Genomic DNA, 19,144 nt, shown 5'->3' on the forward strand with positions numbered 1-19,144 from the left:
GTTTTATGTTTCACAATAACACAAGACTTTGGCCATCTTCACAAAACAAGAAATACAAATGACCAATAAACATGGAAAAACTTGAAGGAACTTATTGGCCAGCCCAATACTTAGTTTTTACTAAATAATTGGATTACTGGGGAAACTGGGATCAGGAGGCGGGGGCATGGGAAGGTACTATGGTTTGGGGCAAATGACTAATTTAACTTATATTTATCAGCTCCTCTAATTTGGACCATGAGACTTTAGCCAAGATCCCTCCCACTCACCTAATCAAAGATGAAATATGTAGGAGGCAGTACTTAGCAGCCCAGTGCTGAGTTTGCAGACCTTAAGTATAAAGCCACAATGGATTATGTCAGAAGGCTACTGGGTGTTATTTATTTAAATCTATTTCATGGAATTCAGCACCACCTTAATGGCCTGAAAGTGTTAAAGTATGTCCCAAAGTACCTAAATTACTCCCTAAATGTAATTTATGCTTGAGAATAATCTGACTAACTTGATTTAGAACAGCAGGAAATAAGTTATGCTGCACAGAAATGAAGCAGCAGTGTAATTTTAAATACTGCTTGCATAGTGTATGAGAATTTTAATATTTGCAAAATTTTAAAAATCACTTGATTTATTATCCATGTGTTTATACTGACATTTTTTGTCCTTTATTTAGGCAGGTCTACATTTCCTCTTGCTATCAGGAAAAAAAAAATGCAACAACTTTTTTTTTCCCCTCTAGTAATAATACAGAGAGTAAAACTTACACCTATTCCCCTTAATGCTATTTGTAATATCTTTATGTGTTTCCTGTTGTAGCTGCATTTTCCTTCAGTCATGGATGTCCAGTTAATGGAATGAGAGGAATTTAGGGAGCGTAGTGAGTGACTAGAGATTAAATTTATAAATGTAACATTGTAAAACTAGCAAAATTTATATCTGTTCATTCAGGATGTTCCTTAATGGGAGAGAGTTTAATTTTATAAGTAGGCATGATAAAAAATGAAATTTTACACAGTAAATTCAAGAAGAGATTTATACTTGGCTGTTAACAATACATGTTAAAATGCTAGAAAGTATGTTTAAAATTTTTATGTGATGCTTGAAATGGAGTTTAAAATATTATTACTCACATTAAATGTCATCACATGTAAAGTGCATGCTTTTATTCTTTAATATTTTGTTTGAGTAGAGTTACTCATTTTAACATTAATTTTAATAATAAAATTAAATCGACTTTACTGTTTGCAAAGTTTTAGCAGTTGCAGACTACTGAATGCTCTATATTCAGATATTTACAAAGTGACAGTATAAGTATTGCTGTGGCCAAAAAGTTTCTTTGGATATTTCTGAACGATTTTAAGGAAAAACCCGGATACCCTTTTTGGCCAACCTAGTGGTTCATGTCAAGTCTTTAAGTATGCAAAGATTCAGCTTGCAGGAGTTGAGTGAAAATGGAGTAAAGGGAAAGAGGGCATTTCAGGAACACTGGACTAATGTACAGAGTCACGAAATCCTGAGACAGTAGGGCATGGGGGGAAGGGGGAACTGCAGAGAGTCCTTGGTGGCTAGCAATTTCATCCTGCCCCATTTCTGTGGACCTGGAACACAAATGTAAGTAGAGAAGCCTGAGTGTTTCCCTTATGTTCATATCTCCAACTTTGTCTTGCAGCCCTAAGAGGTACCATGATCAACTGTGTGGGCCCTGATTGTTTTCTTCTCTTGGAGAAACTAGATGATAGATAAACTGTGAAGAGGCAGAGGGGTTGGGTGGGAGGAGACTTTGTGGAATCTTCTGGAAGATGGTCACTGCCAGTGCAGTGAGTGGTGGAGGGACACATCTGCAGCAGCCTAGAAGGAAGAGTATTTATAGCCCAGATGTTGAAGAAATAATCACCTTCCAGTAAATAAAAGCATTGGCAAGAGGGTAAATCTGGTGGTTGGGTAATAGAAAAAAGCAAAGTGGGAAGTGGGCTGATGACTGTAACAGAGGTGAAAAATGACCAAATAACAACTCCTCTGTGGTCTGGTTAGCCTTGGTCTGTTTCTCAAACTATAGTGTATAAAGATGGAGATGGTAGTTGTTAGCATGTGAGATTGTCTTTTAAAAACTATTGTACTTAGCGAAGTAAGTCACACAGAGAAAGATGTTATCTATGTTAGCACTCTATGTTCTCTCTTATATGTGGAATCTAAAAAATTAAAAGAATGTATATAAAAAAATAAACAGAATCACAGATTCAAAGAATATACTAGTGGTTAACTATGGGGAGACCAAGGGGGAGGGGCAAAATAAGGGCATGGCATTGAGACGCAAACTGCTATGTATAAAATAAATAAACAAGGATATAGTGTACAGCATAAGGAATACAGCCATTATTTAAAAGATAGCCATAACTTTTTTTTAAATTTTTTTACTAGATTTTTAAAAATTTTTAATTTATTTATTTTAATTGGAGGGTAATTACTTTACAATATTGTATTGGTTTTGCCATTCATTGACGTGAATCTGCCATGGGTGTACATGTGTTCCACATCCTGAACACCCCCCCCCACCACCCTCCCCATCCCATCCCTCTGGGTCATCCCAGTGCACCAGCCCCAAGCATCCTGTATCATGCATCGAACCTGGACTGGCGATTCATTTCACATATGATAATATACATATTTCAGTGCCATTCTCCCAAGCCATCTCACCCTTGCCCTCTCCCACAGAGTCCAAAAGACTGTTCTATACATCTGTGTCTCTTTTGCTATCTTGCATACAGGGTTATTGTTACCATCTTTCTAAATTCCATATATAGGCATTACTATACTGTATTGGTGTTTTTCTTTCTGGCTTACTTCACTCTGTATAATAGGCTCCAGTTTCATCCACCTCATTAGAACTGATTCAAATGTATTCTTTTTAATGGCTGAGTAATATTCCATTGTGTATATGTACCACAGCTTTCTTATCCATTCGTCTGCTTATGGACCTCTAGGTTGCTTCCATGTCCTGGCTATTATAAACAGTGCTGTGATGAACATTGGGGTACATGTGTCTCTTTCAATTCTGGCTTCCTCTGTGTGTATGCCCAGATAAGTTTAAATGGAGAATAGTCTACAAAACTATTGAATCACTATTGTACACCTGAAACTGATATGATATTGTAAATCACCTGTACTTTCAATTTAAAATAAATTTTACTTATTGTATTTTTCTGAATATTCAAAGTATGAAGTGTGCATTGCAGGAAAACTTAACAATATTAATATATATATAATGAAAATTAAAATCAACTACAGCCTCACCAAGATGATACAATGTCAACTATGACTCACTGTATTTTAGATTCTCATTTAACAGCTCTCTGACTCCAGTGATTCAAGTTCCCGTAACACATATGCAATGTACAATTCTTTTTTATAGGGAATACATTCTTCAGATGTATTCTTAAGTCATGTTTTGCGCATTAGCACTGAAAATATATGAAAACAAAGTTTTTATTAACCATGCAAATATTTCCAGGATCATTTTGTGGCTGATGGATATAAAACATTTGATCAACTATAAAATGCCATTATTTATTAAAGATACAATTATTCTATAAATTTATTTTTAGTAGAAGGATAATTGCTTTATAATATTGTATTAGTTTCTGCCATACATCAACAGGAATCAGCCACAGATATACATATGTCCCCTCCCTCTTGAACTTCCCTCCCACCTCCCACCCTTTACCACCCATCTAAGTTGTCACAGAGCCCAGGTTTAAGTTCCCTGAGTCACACAGCAAATTCCCATTGGCTCTCTCTTTTATATATGGTAGTGTATATGTTCTCCATTTGTCCCATTCTCTCCTTCCTCCCCGCCTGCCTGTGTCCACAAGTCTGTTCTCTATGTCTACATCTCCATTATTTATAGGCTAGTGATGGAGACTATCTCTTTTGGCTATTATTAGCTGCCTTTTTATGCTACCAAAATACTGTTTTAGATTTTTTTAAGGTGAAAATACAGTTAATCATTGAATGTAATACCTGATAGAATGCATGATAGAATACATGTAGATATATAATTAAATATTGGAAGAAAATAAGAAAAATAGGGAAAAAAAAGCCTTACAACTATCACTTTGAATTGTTTAATTTGGTGAAAATTCCTCTTGAAAAAAGGAAATCCCAGAAAATTTAATGTAAGGTGCTAAAAGACACCACTGGAACCAGAGAGATCTGAGTTAGAATTCCAGGTCTGCCATTTAATATCAATTTACCTTTTGGTAACTTACTCAGTATCTCACCTTTCTCCAGTGAAAAATGGGAATAATGATTGGTATGTTGCAGAGAGTGTTGCAGGAGTTAATGGAATGGGATATATAAATCCACAGACCCTAGTACTTGGTTTATAATGTGAATTCCATTCCTTTCCTAGTAAAACAATAGGGAATTGTGACACTATTTGGATTCTAAAATTACTTAAATTTCCTAAGGGGAGGTAGAGATCTGAGAAGATCCTCAAGATATTCAAAACTAATCCATTGCATCTTAAGAATAGATCTCAGAGAACTGTACAGACAACTATACTGTGAGGTCACTCAGTAAGCAGGAATTTTCAGGATGGCTTTTGTTTCATGCTGGCAAATGCCTGTTTAGACAGGCCCTGGCAGACCCAGTAGATCATGAGCCCACAGACTTTAAAACTGGCGCTGTATAGTATTTTTCTTTCCTTTTTTTTTTTTTTTTTGGTATAGTATTTTTCAACTTGTCAGTACATTAGAATCATCTGGGTGCTTTTAAAAATACCAATGTCAGGGTCCCACCTCCAAAGATACTGGTGTAATTGTTCTAGATTGGGGACCCCAAATCAGTGTTTTATTGCTATTTTTTTTATTTTATAATGGCCTATGAAAAGACTCTGATGCTGGGAGGGATTGAGGGCAAGAGGAAAAGGGGACAACAGAGGATGAGATGGCTGGATGGCATCACTGACTCGATGGACGTGAGTCTTAGTGAACTCCGGGAATTGGTGATGGACAGGGAGGCCTGGCGTGCTGCGATTCATGGGTCGCAAAGAGTCGGACACGACTGAGCGACTGAACTGAGCTGACTTACTGATGTGATTTTTATGTGCAAGCCTCTTAATGTAAACATAGAGCCTTGACTCATATAATTTCTGGCTCAGTCTCTTCTGTGACCAGAAATGACCAAATATTTCCTTCTTAATATTCTTTCCATGTGAGATGTTGACACATTACCTTTCACAAAATTCTTCAGCATCACAATTTAAAATGCTAGTGGATACAGTGGAACTAGAAGGAGAAAGGAAGACTAGTACACCAGTTAACTGGTGGATTTCTCACATCTAAGCCAATGTAGAAGTTACAGCTGTCATCCTGAGCGCTTGAAGATCTTAATGAGCACACACTTTTAGCTCCAGATATGACTGAAATTGACAGACGTTATGAGCTAATTTTTGATCCAAAAAATCTTTTGAAATTTAGTATCTAGCTTCAAAATAATATATTAGTTATTAATGTACTTTTAAATTTCTGAAGTTTTATTAAAAATTAAGTATTCTCATAGGGAAGAAAACACTAATATTCCACAATAATTGTCTCTATTTTTGTCTCAGTCACAAAGTGAATTCATTTTAAAGGGAAATGGCAACCTTTTATCAAATATTTTAATTCATCCTATATTCAATATTAGTTATTTATGTTAACTGAAACTGACATATATAAATGTGAGAAACTGTCAAAATAATAGCTTTATTAATGTAATAACATATATTCTATGTCCATATAATCCATTTATTTTTCTTGATCCCTAATTTTTATTTCTAGGCAATTTGACAGATCTGTTGAAAAATGGCGACGGTTTCATTATGATATGAAGATATTTAATCAATGGCTAACAGAAGCTGAACACTTTCTCAAAAAGACACAAATTCCTGAGAACTGGGAACATGCCAAATATAAATGGTATCTTAAGGTAAGTTTTTGAAATCTCTTTTTTTCAGACTGTTTTTATCTCCACCACAACATCACGACTGCTTAACTTCTTTAAGTTCAGGTTGTGAAGGATGATGGAAATTTATAATTCCTGACTTTTGTTGTCAGCACCGCGCATGCTAGAACTTGTCATGATGATCATTTTGGAACGTTTTGTGTCAGGATGAGAGTCTAGACATAACCGGTTTATCTGATGAAGTGCAAAGTGTAATTGAATCTTGAATACAGAGAAGCATCTTGCAGCAGGGTGTCCTGTGGCTTTAGGGCAGTGTGTGTTTTTGCCTTATGTTGGATTTTGTCCAGGAGGAGAACTTGTGGTGTACTTAACAATAATGTAGTCACTAGAAATAGCCATCATTGTAAAATTACAGTTCTGTTTCCCTAAAGACAGTCTGTGGTGATGTAGCAATATTCCTATATATTCTACTGACAAAATTTCTTCTGAGATAGGCCAGAGGCCAAAGCAATACAGTAAATTGGCAGGACTTATTGACGGTTTTATGGGTTTTGTTAATGGAAATGCAACATATGGATTATAACCATCGTACAGTTTAATTTCAACTGGCAGTGTCTTTTGATTATATAGATAAAGTGGATTGTGGAGGTTATAATTTAGGTTATAAAGTATATGGCTTAAGTATAAGAAATACTAGGTTCACTACACCAAATCTTAGGTACTTTTGCAATATTTTTTTAGTTCAAATTGTTCAGGTAGCAATTTTCAGTCAAGGAGATTTGAACTGTGACCAGTTTTTGAATGCCAGAAAATATTGATTAAGACAGATGAAAGCAAAGCAAAGGGTAATACATTAAATAGTCCAGGCATTTCAAAATGCTGGTTTCATAAAAGTAATGTCATCAACTTAACAATTCTCCTTTTTCAAATATTTTTTGCATAGAAAAGATGCCTTCTGATATTAAGAAAGTAACCATTTATGCACCCCTATATATGTGTAAGCTATGTTAATGTCGAAAGTTAATACTGTAATGTTGTGTAATTATGTTTATATCAATCAAATCTTTATACTCATCAGCATTACCATTGCACATTGCAGATAGAGGAAATTCATTGATTTCTAATCTGACATCATATAGAAAATATATTTTTAATAGCACTAAAGTGAATTTTGAGTCAATGTAGCATCACCAGGTCTCTGACTTAAAGAAAGAAATATAAGGCATTCTTGGGGAGATTTATAATCCTCTTACCATTTTGAAAGATGTCTGTCACAAGGTAGTTATACATATTAATCTGTTTTGTTATAAAAATAATATATACTCATTATAAAAAATGAGGCACTGTAGAGGTGTATTGTAAGTAAATATATACCCACCTACTACTCCACAGAGAGTGGTTGTTTTGGTATGGATATTGGTATATATTTCAGCTTGTCGTCTCACTCAGCAATGGATACAGAAGGTTTATTAGGGAGTGTTTTTGGGAATTGAACAATTGGTTTATGATATTCCTTGGTATAGTTTTCTTCATGTTTCTTATCCTTGTGGTCTGTTAAGCTTCTTGGATCTGTGTGTTCATAGTTTTAATCAAATTTAGAAATTTTAAAGGTGTTACTTAAAAATTATATTTTTCTGTACCTTGCCCTTTCCAGGGACTCTGATTGCATATATTATGCCACTCACTGATGTTCTGTTCTTTTTATTTTCAGTCTTATTTTCTCTGTAATTCATTTTTAAAAATTCCTATTGTCAAATGGACCAATCTATTTTTTCAGCTTATCTAGTCTGTGATTTATCTCATCTAGTGTATAACTTTAACCTCAGACACTGTTGTCTTGTGTGATTCAATACATTGCTGAAATGTGATATAAGAATTTTAACATTTTCCATGTTAATATCTTAACAGACCTCAGCATTCAATCTTTACCTTCTGGAAAATACGGAATACAGTTACAATAACAGTTATAATGTTTCTTGTCTACCAGTACTATCATCTCTGTCTATTTTGGGTCAATTCCAATTATTTTTTCTCCCTTCTATGAGTGTTATTTTCCTGCTTGTTTGGATGACTGGTAATTTTTGATTAGATACCAGATGTGAATTTTAACTTGTTGAGTGCTTGATACATTTGTTCAGATAAATATTGTTGACCTTTGTCCTGAAACATAGTTATGTTTGCTTGGAAATAGTTTGATCTTTGGAGTGTATTACTTGTATACTTTGAGTTTTGAACAGAACAACCTAAAATCTAGGGCTAAATTTTCCCCACTACTGAAGCAAAACCCATCTGAATACTCGCTCTGATGTTCCTGTATGATGTTTTCCACTGTGTCTGGCAGAAACGGGTACTCTCCCAGCCATATGTGAGCTCTGGTGATTGTTTGCTTTAATTACTGTGTATAGTTCTTTCCCTTGACATTGGTAGTTTCTTGTTGTCGGGCTTCCTGGTAGCTCAGTTGGTAAAGAATCCACCTGCAATGCAGGAGACCCCAGTTTGATTCCTGGGTCAGGAAGATCTGCTGGAGAAGGGATAGGCTACCTTCTCCAGTATTCTAATGCTTCCCTTGTGGCTCAACTGGTAAATAATCTGCCTGCAATGCAGGAGACCTGGATTTGATCTCTGGGTTGGAAAGATCCCCTGGAGAAGGGAAAGTCAACCCACTCCAGTATTCCAGCCTAGAGAAATCCATGGACTCTATATATAGTCCATGGGGTCACAAAGAGTTGGACACAACTAAGTGACTTTCACTTTCATTTTCACTTGTCATATGGGAACTGGTTAGGATTTAACTGGAAACTGGAAGGGTGCTTTCTGCACATCTCCAATGTTTATGCTCTGTATATCTGTCTCCTCTCTGATGCTCTGCCCTGTGACTCTAGCCACTTTGGTTTCCTTCGATACCCAGCTCCATCTCCTCATCTAAAGAAGACCCCCTGGTTTTCTGCCCTTATCCTTTGTCATAGCTTGGAACTCTATTCATAGAGTAAGCTGGCGCACCTGTAGGGCTCACCTCATTTGTTCTCATTTGTTTCTAATTTCTCAGAGATGACTGATTTTAATTACCCAGTGTCCAGTGTCTTTTAAAAAGTACTGTTTCATACATTTTGTTCATTTTTTAAAATTTTTAGCCAAGAAGTTAAATCTAGTGTAGGCCAGAGGCAGAAGTCCAAAACAATTTTAATGTCATTTGATATTTTATTATGTTTGCTTCTATACAATCTTGCATGCATGCATGCTAAGTTGCTTCAGTCATGTCCAACTCTTTGTGACCCTTTGGACTGTACCCCTCCAGGCTCCTCTGTCCATGTAATTCTCCAGGCAAGAATACTGGAGTGGGTTGCCCTGCCCTCCTCCAAGGGATCTTTCTGAGCCAGGGACCCAACTTGGGTCTCCTGCATTGTTGGCGGATTCTTCACCACTGAACCACTGGGGAAGCCCTCTGTACAATCTTAAAGCTATTCAATATATAATAATTTTAATTGCCTTGAGAATGGGCTAAAATTCTCTACTTCTTCACAGTGGGATTTAGATGTAAGTGAATATTTCATCAGAACTTTGTTTCCTTTAATTGGATAATTGTTTTTAAAACTATTTTAGTCTGTTTTTTTACTCATTCATTGGTGGCTCAGACAGTAAAGAATCTGCCTGCAATATAGGAGTGCTTGGTTCTATCCCTGGGTTGGGAAGATTCCCTGGAGGAGGGCATAGCGACCCACTCCAGTATTCTTGCCTGGAGAATCCCCGTGGACAGAGGAGCCTGGTGAGCTGTAGTCACATGAGGTCAAAAAGAACTGGACATGACTGAGAGATTAAGCATAGCACACAGTACATACATAAAGTATAAAAGGAACTTCTTTTATACTTGGAAAAAGTTTTTCTAGCTAAGGAACTGTGAATGATAACACAAATCTTCTAAACAGTTACAGTGTCCTTTCCCCCTCCCCCTGTGATTAAGAAGGTCCAAAATCATGCAAATACACTTGTGTATACCTGCATAGACACACATACATTCAAGAAACCTGAGGTTATCTTTCTAGTCTGTTAAGTCTCAGAAAAGGGTCCAGAAAGACACTATCAGGCATATCCATTGATAAGACAAATGAAATCTGATAATTTCAGCTCTCTTGGTCATTATCATTATTGATTAACTAACAATGAATTATCCTTGTTGTTGTTTAGTAGCTCAGTCATGTCCTACTCTCTTGTGACCCCATGGACCGTAACCCACCAGGCTCCTCTGTTCATAGGATTCTCCAGGCAAGAATGCTGGAGTGGGTGGACACTTCCTACTCCGTGGTGTCTTCCTGACCCAGGGATTGAACCTGCATCTCCTGCATTGGCAGGCAGATTCTTTATCACTGAGCCACCAGGGAATCCCAACAATGAATAAGAGGATCTAAGTTTCTGATGAGGGGTTATTTTAGGAAACAAAATGTAGATGCTACAGGTTGGCAGCAGATAGATTTGTTGCCCTGAACTTGAAATAGTTACTTTGAGGAATATCAACCAAGTAGGCCATGTACTAAACAGATATTTACAAGGGTACACTGATGTTTAAAACCTCATGTGTGTGAGTTTCAGCAAATGTGTCTGTGCTATGCTTAGTTGCTCAATTGTGTCCAACTCTTTGCAACCCCATGGACTGCAGCCTGCCAGGCTCCTTTGTAGGTGGGAATTCTCCAGGCAAGAATACTGGAGTGGGTTGCCAGGAGTGGGTTGCCATGACCTCCTGCAGGGGATATTCCCATCCCACAGATTGAACCCAGGTCTCCCTCATTGTAGGTGGATTCTTTACCATGTGAGCCACCAAGGAAGCCCATATATCATGTCTAGATAGGAAATAAAATGATAAATCATCACACGTTATGAGCTTGTCTGTATATATTTCTATTAAGGTGCATTTTATTTCTATTTTTAATTTAAAAAAGATAAACCCTACCGACATTTGGTGTTATTATTCAAAATAAAGTTGCTACCAATAGTGTAAAGAAAAGATTGCCTGGCTCCATGCAACTCAGCTATTTTTTTCCCCATCACAACTGAATGATAAAATTAAGTATATTAATTAGTATTTTTCAAGATATTCTAAAAATGTCATGCAGCATGGGAAATCTTTTAAAAATATCACATTTTTTATGAGAAAATATCAATCATGTGATATGCCACTAAAATTGGTCTGTTAATAAGCTCACTTAGTTATTTGTGTATATCTTAAATATTCAATCAACAAGCAGTGATTGAGTGCATATACAGAATTTTATCATCCACAAAATAGTGACATGCCACATTAGCTTATAGTAGAAGTTCTGAGGATTGTTAGAAGCCATATTCAAAAAGTGTGGGTTCAAATTGCAGCTCCTTTAATAGCTACAGAATCCTATAAAGTATCTTAACTCTCTACATCTGTTTTGTTCTAAATAATAATAAAAATGAGATGTGCATAAAGTACTTAAAATTTCATTCTCCACAAAATAATTAGTCATTACACATTAGTCTAACTAATTACACTTCCTAAGTGATTAACCTGTATCTATGAGAACAGGCTGGAGAAGGAAATGGCAACCCACTCCAGTGTTCTTGCCTTGAAAATCCCATGGACGGACGAGTCTGGTAGGTTACAGTCCATGGGGTCACAAAGAGTCGGACACGACTAAGCTTTCACCTTCTTTCTTTCTATGAGAACAGAAGTGCATTTACTGAATTGCTATCCCCAAACATCTGAAATACAGATTAAATAACCAGGTATTTTCAATAATGCTTATTTTTATGTCTTATTACATTTTCTCAAAGTATAACTCTTGGATTAAAAAGTGAGGATAATTCCACTTCAACCAAACAAATCTTTCTCAGAAAGCTGGCATGTTTACCTCCTTTTAGAACTAACAAGAGTAAATGTTAATGAGAGTTTTCAAAGGGAAAGCTAAGCACCATGAAGGAAAGTTACAAAAATAATGTCAACTCATCTAGTGATGGAGTGAATTGGTGAGCAAACAAGTACATTGAGTGAAAACAGAAAAGTGAAAATCATAACATGCTATCATTTAGCTCTACATGTTCTTCTAGAGTAGAAAGAAATGAGTTTTAAAGCATGGGTTATTATTTTAATGGAGTTGAAAATTCTAGAAGTTGACAGTAGAACTAATAAAAATCAAAATTAGATTGAGTATTTTAAAAGGTGCGCTACCTTTCTACTAGTGGATATGAAGCCTGTTGATTTGATTAGATAGTGCTACTTAGTGAACCGTATTAAAAGTTAACAGTCCTTTATAAAAACATTACCATGAGCTAGCAGGAGACCTTGAAATCGTAAATTCCATTTGAAATTCACTTCAGGAGGTAAACAGAAGTAGGATTATTTAGATAAAGCTTTTTCGGCTTTAAATTAGTGAATGGTAAGCATAGGGAATAAAGCAGCAATGTGTTATTGTGGCATTAGTTATCTACTGTTTTTAGGCAAAATATCTTCTTAAACTTAGTCTTCTAGTATATCTTTCAACATTACTACTGTGTTTCATTCCTTCATAATATATATTGTATAATAGAAGTACAATATATTTTTATGTATTGCTGTAAATAAGTACAGTTAAAAGTAGATGAATGGATAAGAAAGCTGTGGTACATATACACAATGGAGTATTACTCAGCCGTTAAAAAGAATTCATTTGAATTAGTTCTGATGAGATGGATGAAACTGGAGCCGATTATACAGAGTGAAGTAAGCCAGAAAGAAAAACACCAATACAGTATACTAACACATATATATGGAATTTAGAAAGATGGCAATGACGACCCTGTATGCAAGACAGGAAAAAAGACACAGATGTGTATAACGGACTTTTGGACTCAGAGGGAGAGGGTGGGATGATTTGGGAGAATGGCATTCTAACATGTATACTATCATGTAAGAATCGAATCGCCAGTCTATGTCTGACGCAGGATACAACATGCTTGGGGCTGGTGCATGGGGATGACCCAGAGAGATGTTATGGGGAGGGAGGTGGGAGGGGGGTTCATGTTTGGGAACGCATGTAAGAATTAAAGATTTTAAAATTTAAAAAATATATATATATAAATTAAAATAATATATGTGAAAAAAAAGTAAATGTTTTGCTTTGGAAAAAAAAACTTAGCTTTGTAATGTAATGATACACTTTAATTCATTCTGATTATAGATACTTAAACAACATGGATTAAGTATGTCATATCATAATGTTTATGTTCACCATCAAATCTCAAAATAATGGTTTAAATTAATTGTCTAGTTAAGAAAAATGTACTTTTTTCTTTTCTCAAATTAGAAATTTGCATGGAGAATGAAAAATTACATATAAATTATATAGTTATAATATTACTGTGATCTCTCAGATGAGGAAATAAATCAAGGGAAAAGGCACTAGCTTCTTGGAGTTGGCAAAGGGAAGGCAAAGAAAGAAGCATATAAAAGACAGTCATAGACAATTTTAGTTGCTCTTCAGCTCTGCCTTACATTGGCTATTTGTGATGGAGGAAAATTCCAAAGCACTTTGTAAAGGACCCAGTTCTTACAAGTTTAGATTCCAAGAATACATTGGAGCTGGATAACTCCTGCTCCAACATTTGAGACAAGTAAGTTCATTAAAAAAAAAAAAAAAGCTATCTTCCTCTTAAAGGATATACCTAGACTTTGTAATTGTCCTCACCTCGCTTTCTGAGCTTACAGCCTAGAAAGCCCTCAAGTGGCAGACACCATCATTGAAAAATCACTGGCTTGCCCAAAAACAAAGAATGTTGAATAAATGTGCATAGGTCACTGACACTATCTGCTATAGTGAATTTTTGTATTTTTATTTGGATATATTTAATACCTAATTAGTAAGGTACTCCCCCAAAGGACTCTACTGGAGATAACTGACTTTGAAATATGGAGTAAATCAAAGGCTATCTAGAAAAAAGGCATATGGTGTAAAAGACCAAATTGAATACAAGCATGTTTTCTGTAGAGTTGGTTTTTATAGTGCTGATTTTACCAGCTGGCTGGTGAGTTTGAGGGCTTCTTAACAGTTACACTGCTGGGACTCAAATGCTGATAGAGACTTTGATGGAAAAAAATCATTTGAGTAAAAATTTCTGCCATCTGTTGCCCTTCATTAGGACCCCAGTGTTAAGAATAATTCATACAATTGCTGGCCCTTTATATTTCCCCAGCAGTAATAAAATTTCATAAAACTGTGTTTGGTGGTCTCAAAGCTCCCCTGGTTTCTGTAACTGGAGGATGCACACTAACATAAGGGAATCAACATGAAAATTTGCTGCAAAGATAATTTGTCTCTAGTCCCTTGCTTTAGAGTTACAGTGATGGATAAGTATGGGAATTCATCTTAAAATAAGCTTTCCAATGTTATTAGCTGGTAGAGGCATGAGAATTCAGTCTCTTAATACAGTTAAACAGTTGGGCACTTCATTCTTATGTAAATATTGTTTGCCTTTTATTGCTGCTTAGAAACTCCTCTGTAACTTCTTGGCTCCTATGTATCTTTTCAGAAGTAGTAACAGATTTATAGGGAGTTTAGCAAAGGACAGAAAGTCAGAGAGGGGCTCTAAGTTGTTGCCTATCAAATGTCTTTTGTAAAATTAGTATATTAAAATAATTGGATAATCTCAATGGCTTGTTCTTCAAGTTCTGTTGTGCAGCATGGTATGTTTAAGATGAAAAATTGCTATACATTATGGAAAAGAAATAAGAACTGAAACTATAAGTTACTGTAATAGCCATAGCAGTAAAGAGCCGCTTAAAATGCATGAAAACACATCATCCCCAAGGGATCCCCATTCTTAGAGTAAGAAATTATCAGGAGAGTAAGAATCTATGAAAAATACGTAAATAAAGTGAAGCATACTAATTGCAAACTCCAAACTGGGGGGAGAAAACCCTGCTCACATCAACATAAAACCATTGTGAAACAGAAATTATTTAATGAAAAATAAGATTAATGCTGCTGCTGCTGCTAAGTCACTTCAGTCGTGTCCGACTCTGTGATCCCACAGACGGCAGCCCACCAGGTTCTGCCGTCCCTCGGACTCTCCAGGCAAGAACACTGGAGTGGGTTGCCATTTCTTTCTCCAATGCGTGAAAAGTGAAAGTGAAGTCGCTCAGTAAGTGTCCGACTCTTCGTGACCCCATGGACTGCAGCCTACCAGGCTCCTCCGTCCATGGGATTTTCCAGGCAAGAGTACTGAAGTGGGTTGCCATTTGGTAAGTTTTATGTACAATACTTTGCAAAGAGGATGTTCCAGCCACTCTGATCTCATTGCTGTCTCTCCTCGCATACCTTCTTCCTATTCCTTCTAACGCTAGTTCCTTCCATTAAATTTGTTTGCCTTTTTGCTAGAAGTTCTACCCTATCCCTAGTCTTTATCCCCTGTGTCCTAATTCCCTCCCTCTGAGGACTTTTGTAACTTCTCTTTACTTACATATATCTATGTTCTGATGTTATCTTCTCAGATATGCTTTTTGTAAGTTCTCCTATTTTAAAAAGGCCACACACACAGAGGCTTAATTTATCTCCAAATTATTCTGCTTCAGTTTCATCATAACACTGTCATTTTTTGAAATTTTAATATATGCACGTTTATTTTCTCTAGTTCCTACCAGAATGCAAATCTTGCAGGGACCTTGTGTTTCATGGTTCCCAATATACCTTCAGTACCTAGAACAATCTTTTCATACATGTAACATATTATACTCACTATAATGAATAATTGGATAAATGAATTATATTTTCATCATATTATTTGCCTAAGCAAACTATCCCCAAACTTGTCCTTTCTGCCATTTTTACCCCATCTTCTATGCATGAAAATCTTCCTTTCATGGAGCCACCCTCTCTTCTTTGTACAGAATACTTGAAACTCTCATATTTGCTGAAAGTTTAACAATATGATGGCTTCTATTCTCTGATCCGTTGAGTACATCATAAATATCAAAATTCATTCAATGAACGTTTAGTGTTAGCCTACTGTGTGCAAGGGAGGCACTTGGCTTGTGACTAGGGATACAAACTTGACAAAGTGTCCCCTTTCCTTTAGTAAGCTCACAGCCTCATGTGTTCAGCATATAAAGTTCAGTTCAGTCACTTGGTTGTGTCCCACTCTTTGCGACCCCATGGACTACAGCACACCAGGCAGGCCTCCCTGTCCATCACCAACTCCCGGAGCTTACTCAAACTCATGTTTATCGAGTCAGTGATGCCATCCAACCATCTCGTCTTCTGTTGTCACCTTCTCCTCCTGCCTTCAATCTTTCCCAGCATCAGGGTCTTTTCCAAGGAGTAAATTCTTCACATCAGGTGGCCAAAGTATTTGATGTTTCAGCTTCAGCATCAGCATATGAAGGCCAAGGTAGAAATGCATGAAAACATGTTAACACTGGAGCCAGTGTAGCAAAATAAGTGTTTTTCTACAGCAGTTGAGTATTTCTTACCTAGGTAGTGCAAGTGGTAAAGAATCTGCCAGCCAATGCAAGAGACATAGAGGCATATTTGATCCCTGGGTTGAAAGGAACCCCTCGAGAAAGAAATGGCAACCCACTCCAGTATTCTTGCCTGTAAAATCCCATGGACAGAGGAGCCTGGTGGGCTACGGTCCATGGAGTCGCAGAGAGTCAGACTTGTCACTCCTCTGTAACACTGCTGGGATTCCCAAAGTCAGCTGGGAGAAGATTTTAGGAAACAGAAAAGAGCAATATGGTGAAAGGCAGCATGAGGAGAGAGCTCGCTCTGAACAAGTCATACAAAGAGACTGAGAAAATGTTCTGACATGAGTTGTAAATTTTGAACGATGATAAAATTGACAAATTATAGTACAAGAGGCCTGTTCACAGATGAGTTGGTTCAGGATGAACTATTCATCAAGCTGAAAAGCAAGTATCTAGTCATAAGAATGGTGAATCTTCCTACTGTAGAACCAAATTATAGGTACAAGCCAGAGATCAGGGTTGTTTGCAAACATCATAGTTAACAAATTTTAAAATTCTTGTTCTTTTGTGAAGCTAGAGTTGATAGCACTTTACTGGCAGTAAACTTGTATTAGGCTATTCTGATCAAAACTAGTAAGGAGGAAAGATTCAGGGACATGAGTGAGTGAAAGATAGTAGAGAAGTCTAATATGAGTGCATATCAGACCATGTGGTGGCATATTTCCCCTTGAGATTTTATTGGCTTACAATTACTTTCTATTTGTTAATAAATAATTTTACTTTATAGCTTTAGAGTCCTCGAAGTTTTAGTGCCCTCCTTGTCCTAGATATAGTCATTCATTTTACTTAATTGGATTCATTTTGAGGAATAATTCAACCTGAAACAAACTAATATTCCTACCATAGGCTCTAGAACTCCATGTGGAACACTGAACTGATCATTACTAGTGTAAATATCTCACCTATGACATCCTTCAGATGTCTGACAATTAAAAGAGTTTGATATAATACATAATACACTAAATATTATTGACACTGTGAATATTAAAGTCTCCAGAAAAGGTATCTTATGGGGCCAAATCCTGCTAGCTGCCTGTTTTTGCAAATAGTTTTATTGGAACCCAACCACACTTATTTACTGTCTATAACTGCTTTCTGGCTACAAAGGCAAAGAAAGTGGTTACCATGGAGACTGCCTGGCTCACAAAGGCCAAAATATGAACTATGTAGCTTTTTACAGAAAAAGTTTATTAACTCTTGCTTTAGAAGATAGAGTAATAGCGTGATAAAAAGTTGCAATAAAAGTACAAGGGTCCTTCTTACCCTCTCTTTAAATATTCTTTGTTGCTTGAGATAACAGTAAAATAGACTTCAACCATGATTATCAAATACACTAAAAGTCATGGTAAGAAAACGTAAATCAAAATAGACTTGTTATTAGAGTCAACTTCCAACTCCATGCATTAGGAGAAAGGGTAAGATTAAAAATAAAAAGAGATTTTAAAGTCACATAAGTAGTGTGTGGTGGACTTAGCCATTTTGCAGAGAATATAGAAACTATTATCCTTACTGATAGTACTGCCAGGTCCTCTTGAGTACCTGAGCAGTCTTCATAGGACAATAAATCAAGTGTTTTGTCCAGGAGAGCTCTTGAGGTTGTTCTGCCAGAGCATTTCTCCTATCACCTCTATGGTCCTAAGCATAGGACCCAAGCTGGGCCAATCATATTCTTTCTTGAGACTTTTAAACTTGAGATAAGAGATAAGTTTGGACTTTGTCCGTTCTAAAGAGAATGCCTGGTCAACACCAACAAGCGACCCTTGCTGTGGGCACCCTCTAGAGTCCTGATTGTCCCAAGTTTGATTCTTTGATTTTCCCTTCCATCCTCTGAACTCCATTTCCTGATTGTGGATTTCCTTACTGGCAGAGACAGTTTCTATTGCTTATATGTCAAGAACTCTAATGGAGACCTAGGATCATCAGAGAAACTCTTCTTCTAGCGTGGTTCCTTTTGTAAATATGTTTGAGTACCCTTGGAGAGCCTGCACAGCATAACCATTTGCATGTAATGAACAGTGTGCAATACTTTGAGATTGATGTGCAATTTCTATTTGACAGGAGAAAAACAATTAGGATCAACTATGGTCGTATATTCCAGAATACCAATGTTGTTTTCACACTTTAAGTGTTGTTGGATCATTATATGAGATTCATAATTTCATCCTGTTGTACCCACTTTTGCATTACCATTCAGTCTTAATTTATTATACACTATTAAAAGTTTTTAGGTAATTTGTTCTTATTGCTACTCAGACATTAAAATGTCTACAGGCTGTGAAAAGGAATAAATTTAATGTTCCAGCATAGTTATCGAAATCCTGGCATTACAACTAATAGTACAGGCTTATATTGTATTGTAAATCCTAGTTAACATGGATTTATTTTGAAAATCCCTTTTACTGCTATTTTTAAATAATACATTTTCAAACATTTTACCCTTGAATTTCTATTTGTTTTTAAATAATATATAACACTTGTATGTGCTTACAAATGGGCAATATATGTATTTTTAAATATTAACAATGGATTGCTGAAACAGCCTTAACTTTAAAACAACACAATTGTTTAAAAAATAATAAGCTACACAGCATGGCTTAACAGAGGCTTGTAAACCTTTGTTTAAGATCCACATTCTGTCATAAGCCAACACTACCAATCCGTAGTTTATAGGATTTTGCAATTTTTATC

At 36.2% G+C, this 19,144-nt stretch overlaps 1 protein-coding gene across 1 annotated transcript in view; it reads left to right on the plus strand.

The window, feature by feature from the left end:
* Positions 1-19,144, plus strand: part of DMD (dystrophin) — a gene marked incomplete in the record, with an annotated part of 2,117,027 nt that overhangs the window by 880,464 nt on the left and 1,217,419 nt on the right. Inside the window, 1 exon segment of the mRNA XM_018043695.1 lies at positions 5,817-5,964. Coding sequence (XP_017899184.1) covers positions 5,817-5,964 — 148 coding nt within the window.

Source organism: Capra hircus (genome assembly GCF_001704415.2).
Source record: "Capra hircus breed San Clemente chromosome X unlocalized genomic scaffold, ASM170441v1, whole genome shotgun sequence".
NCBI lineage: Eukaryota > Metazoa > Chordata > Mammalia > Artiodactyla > Bovidae > Capra > Capra hircus.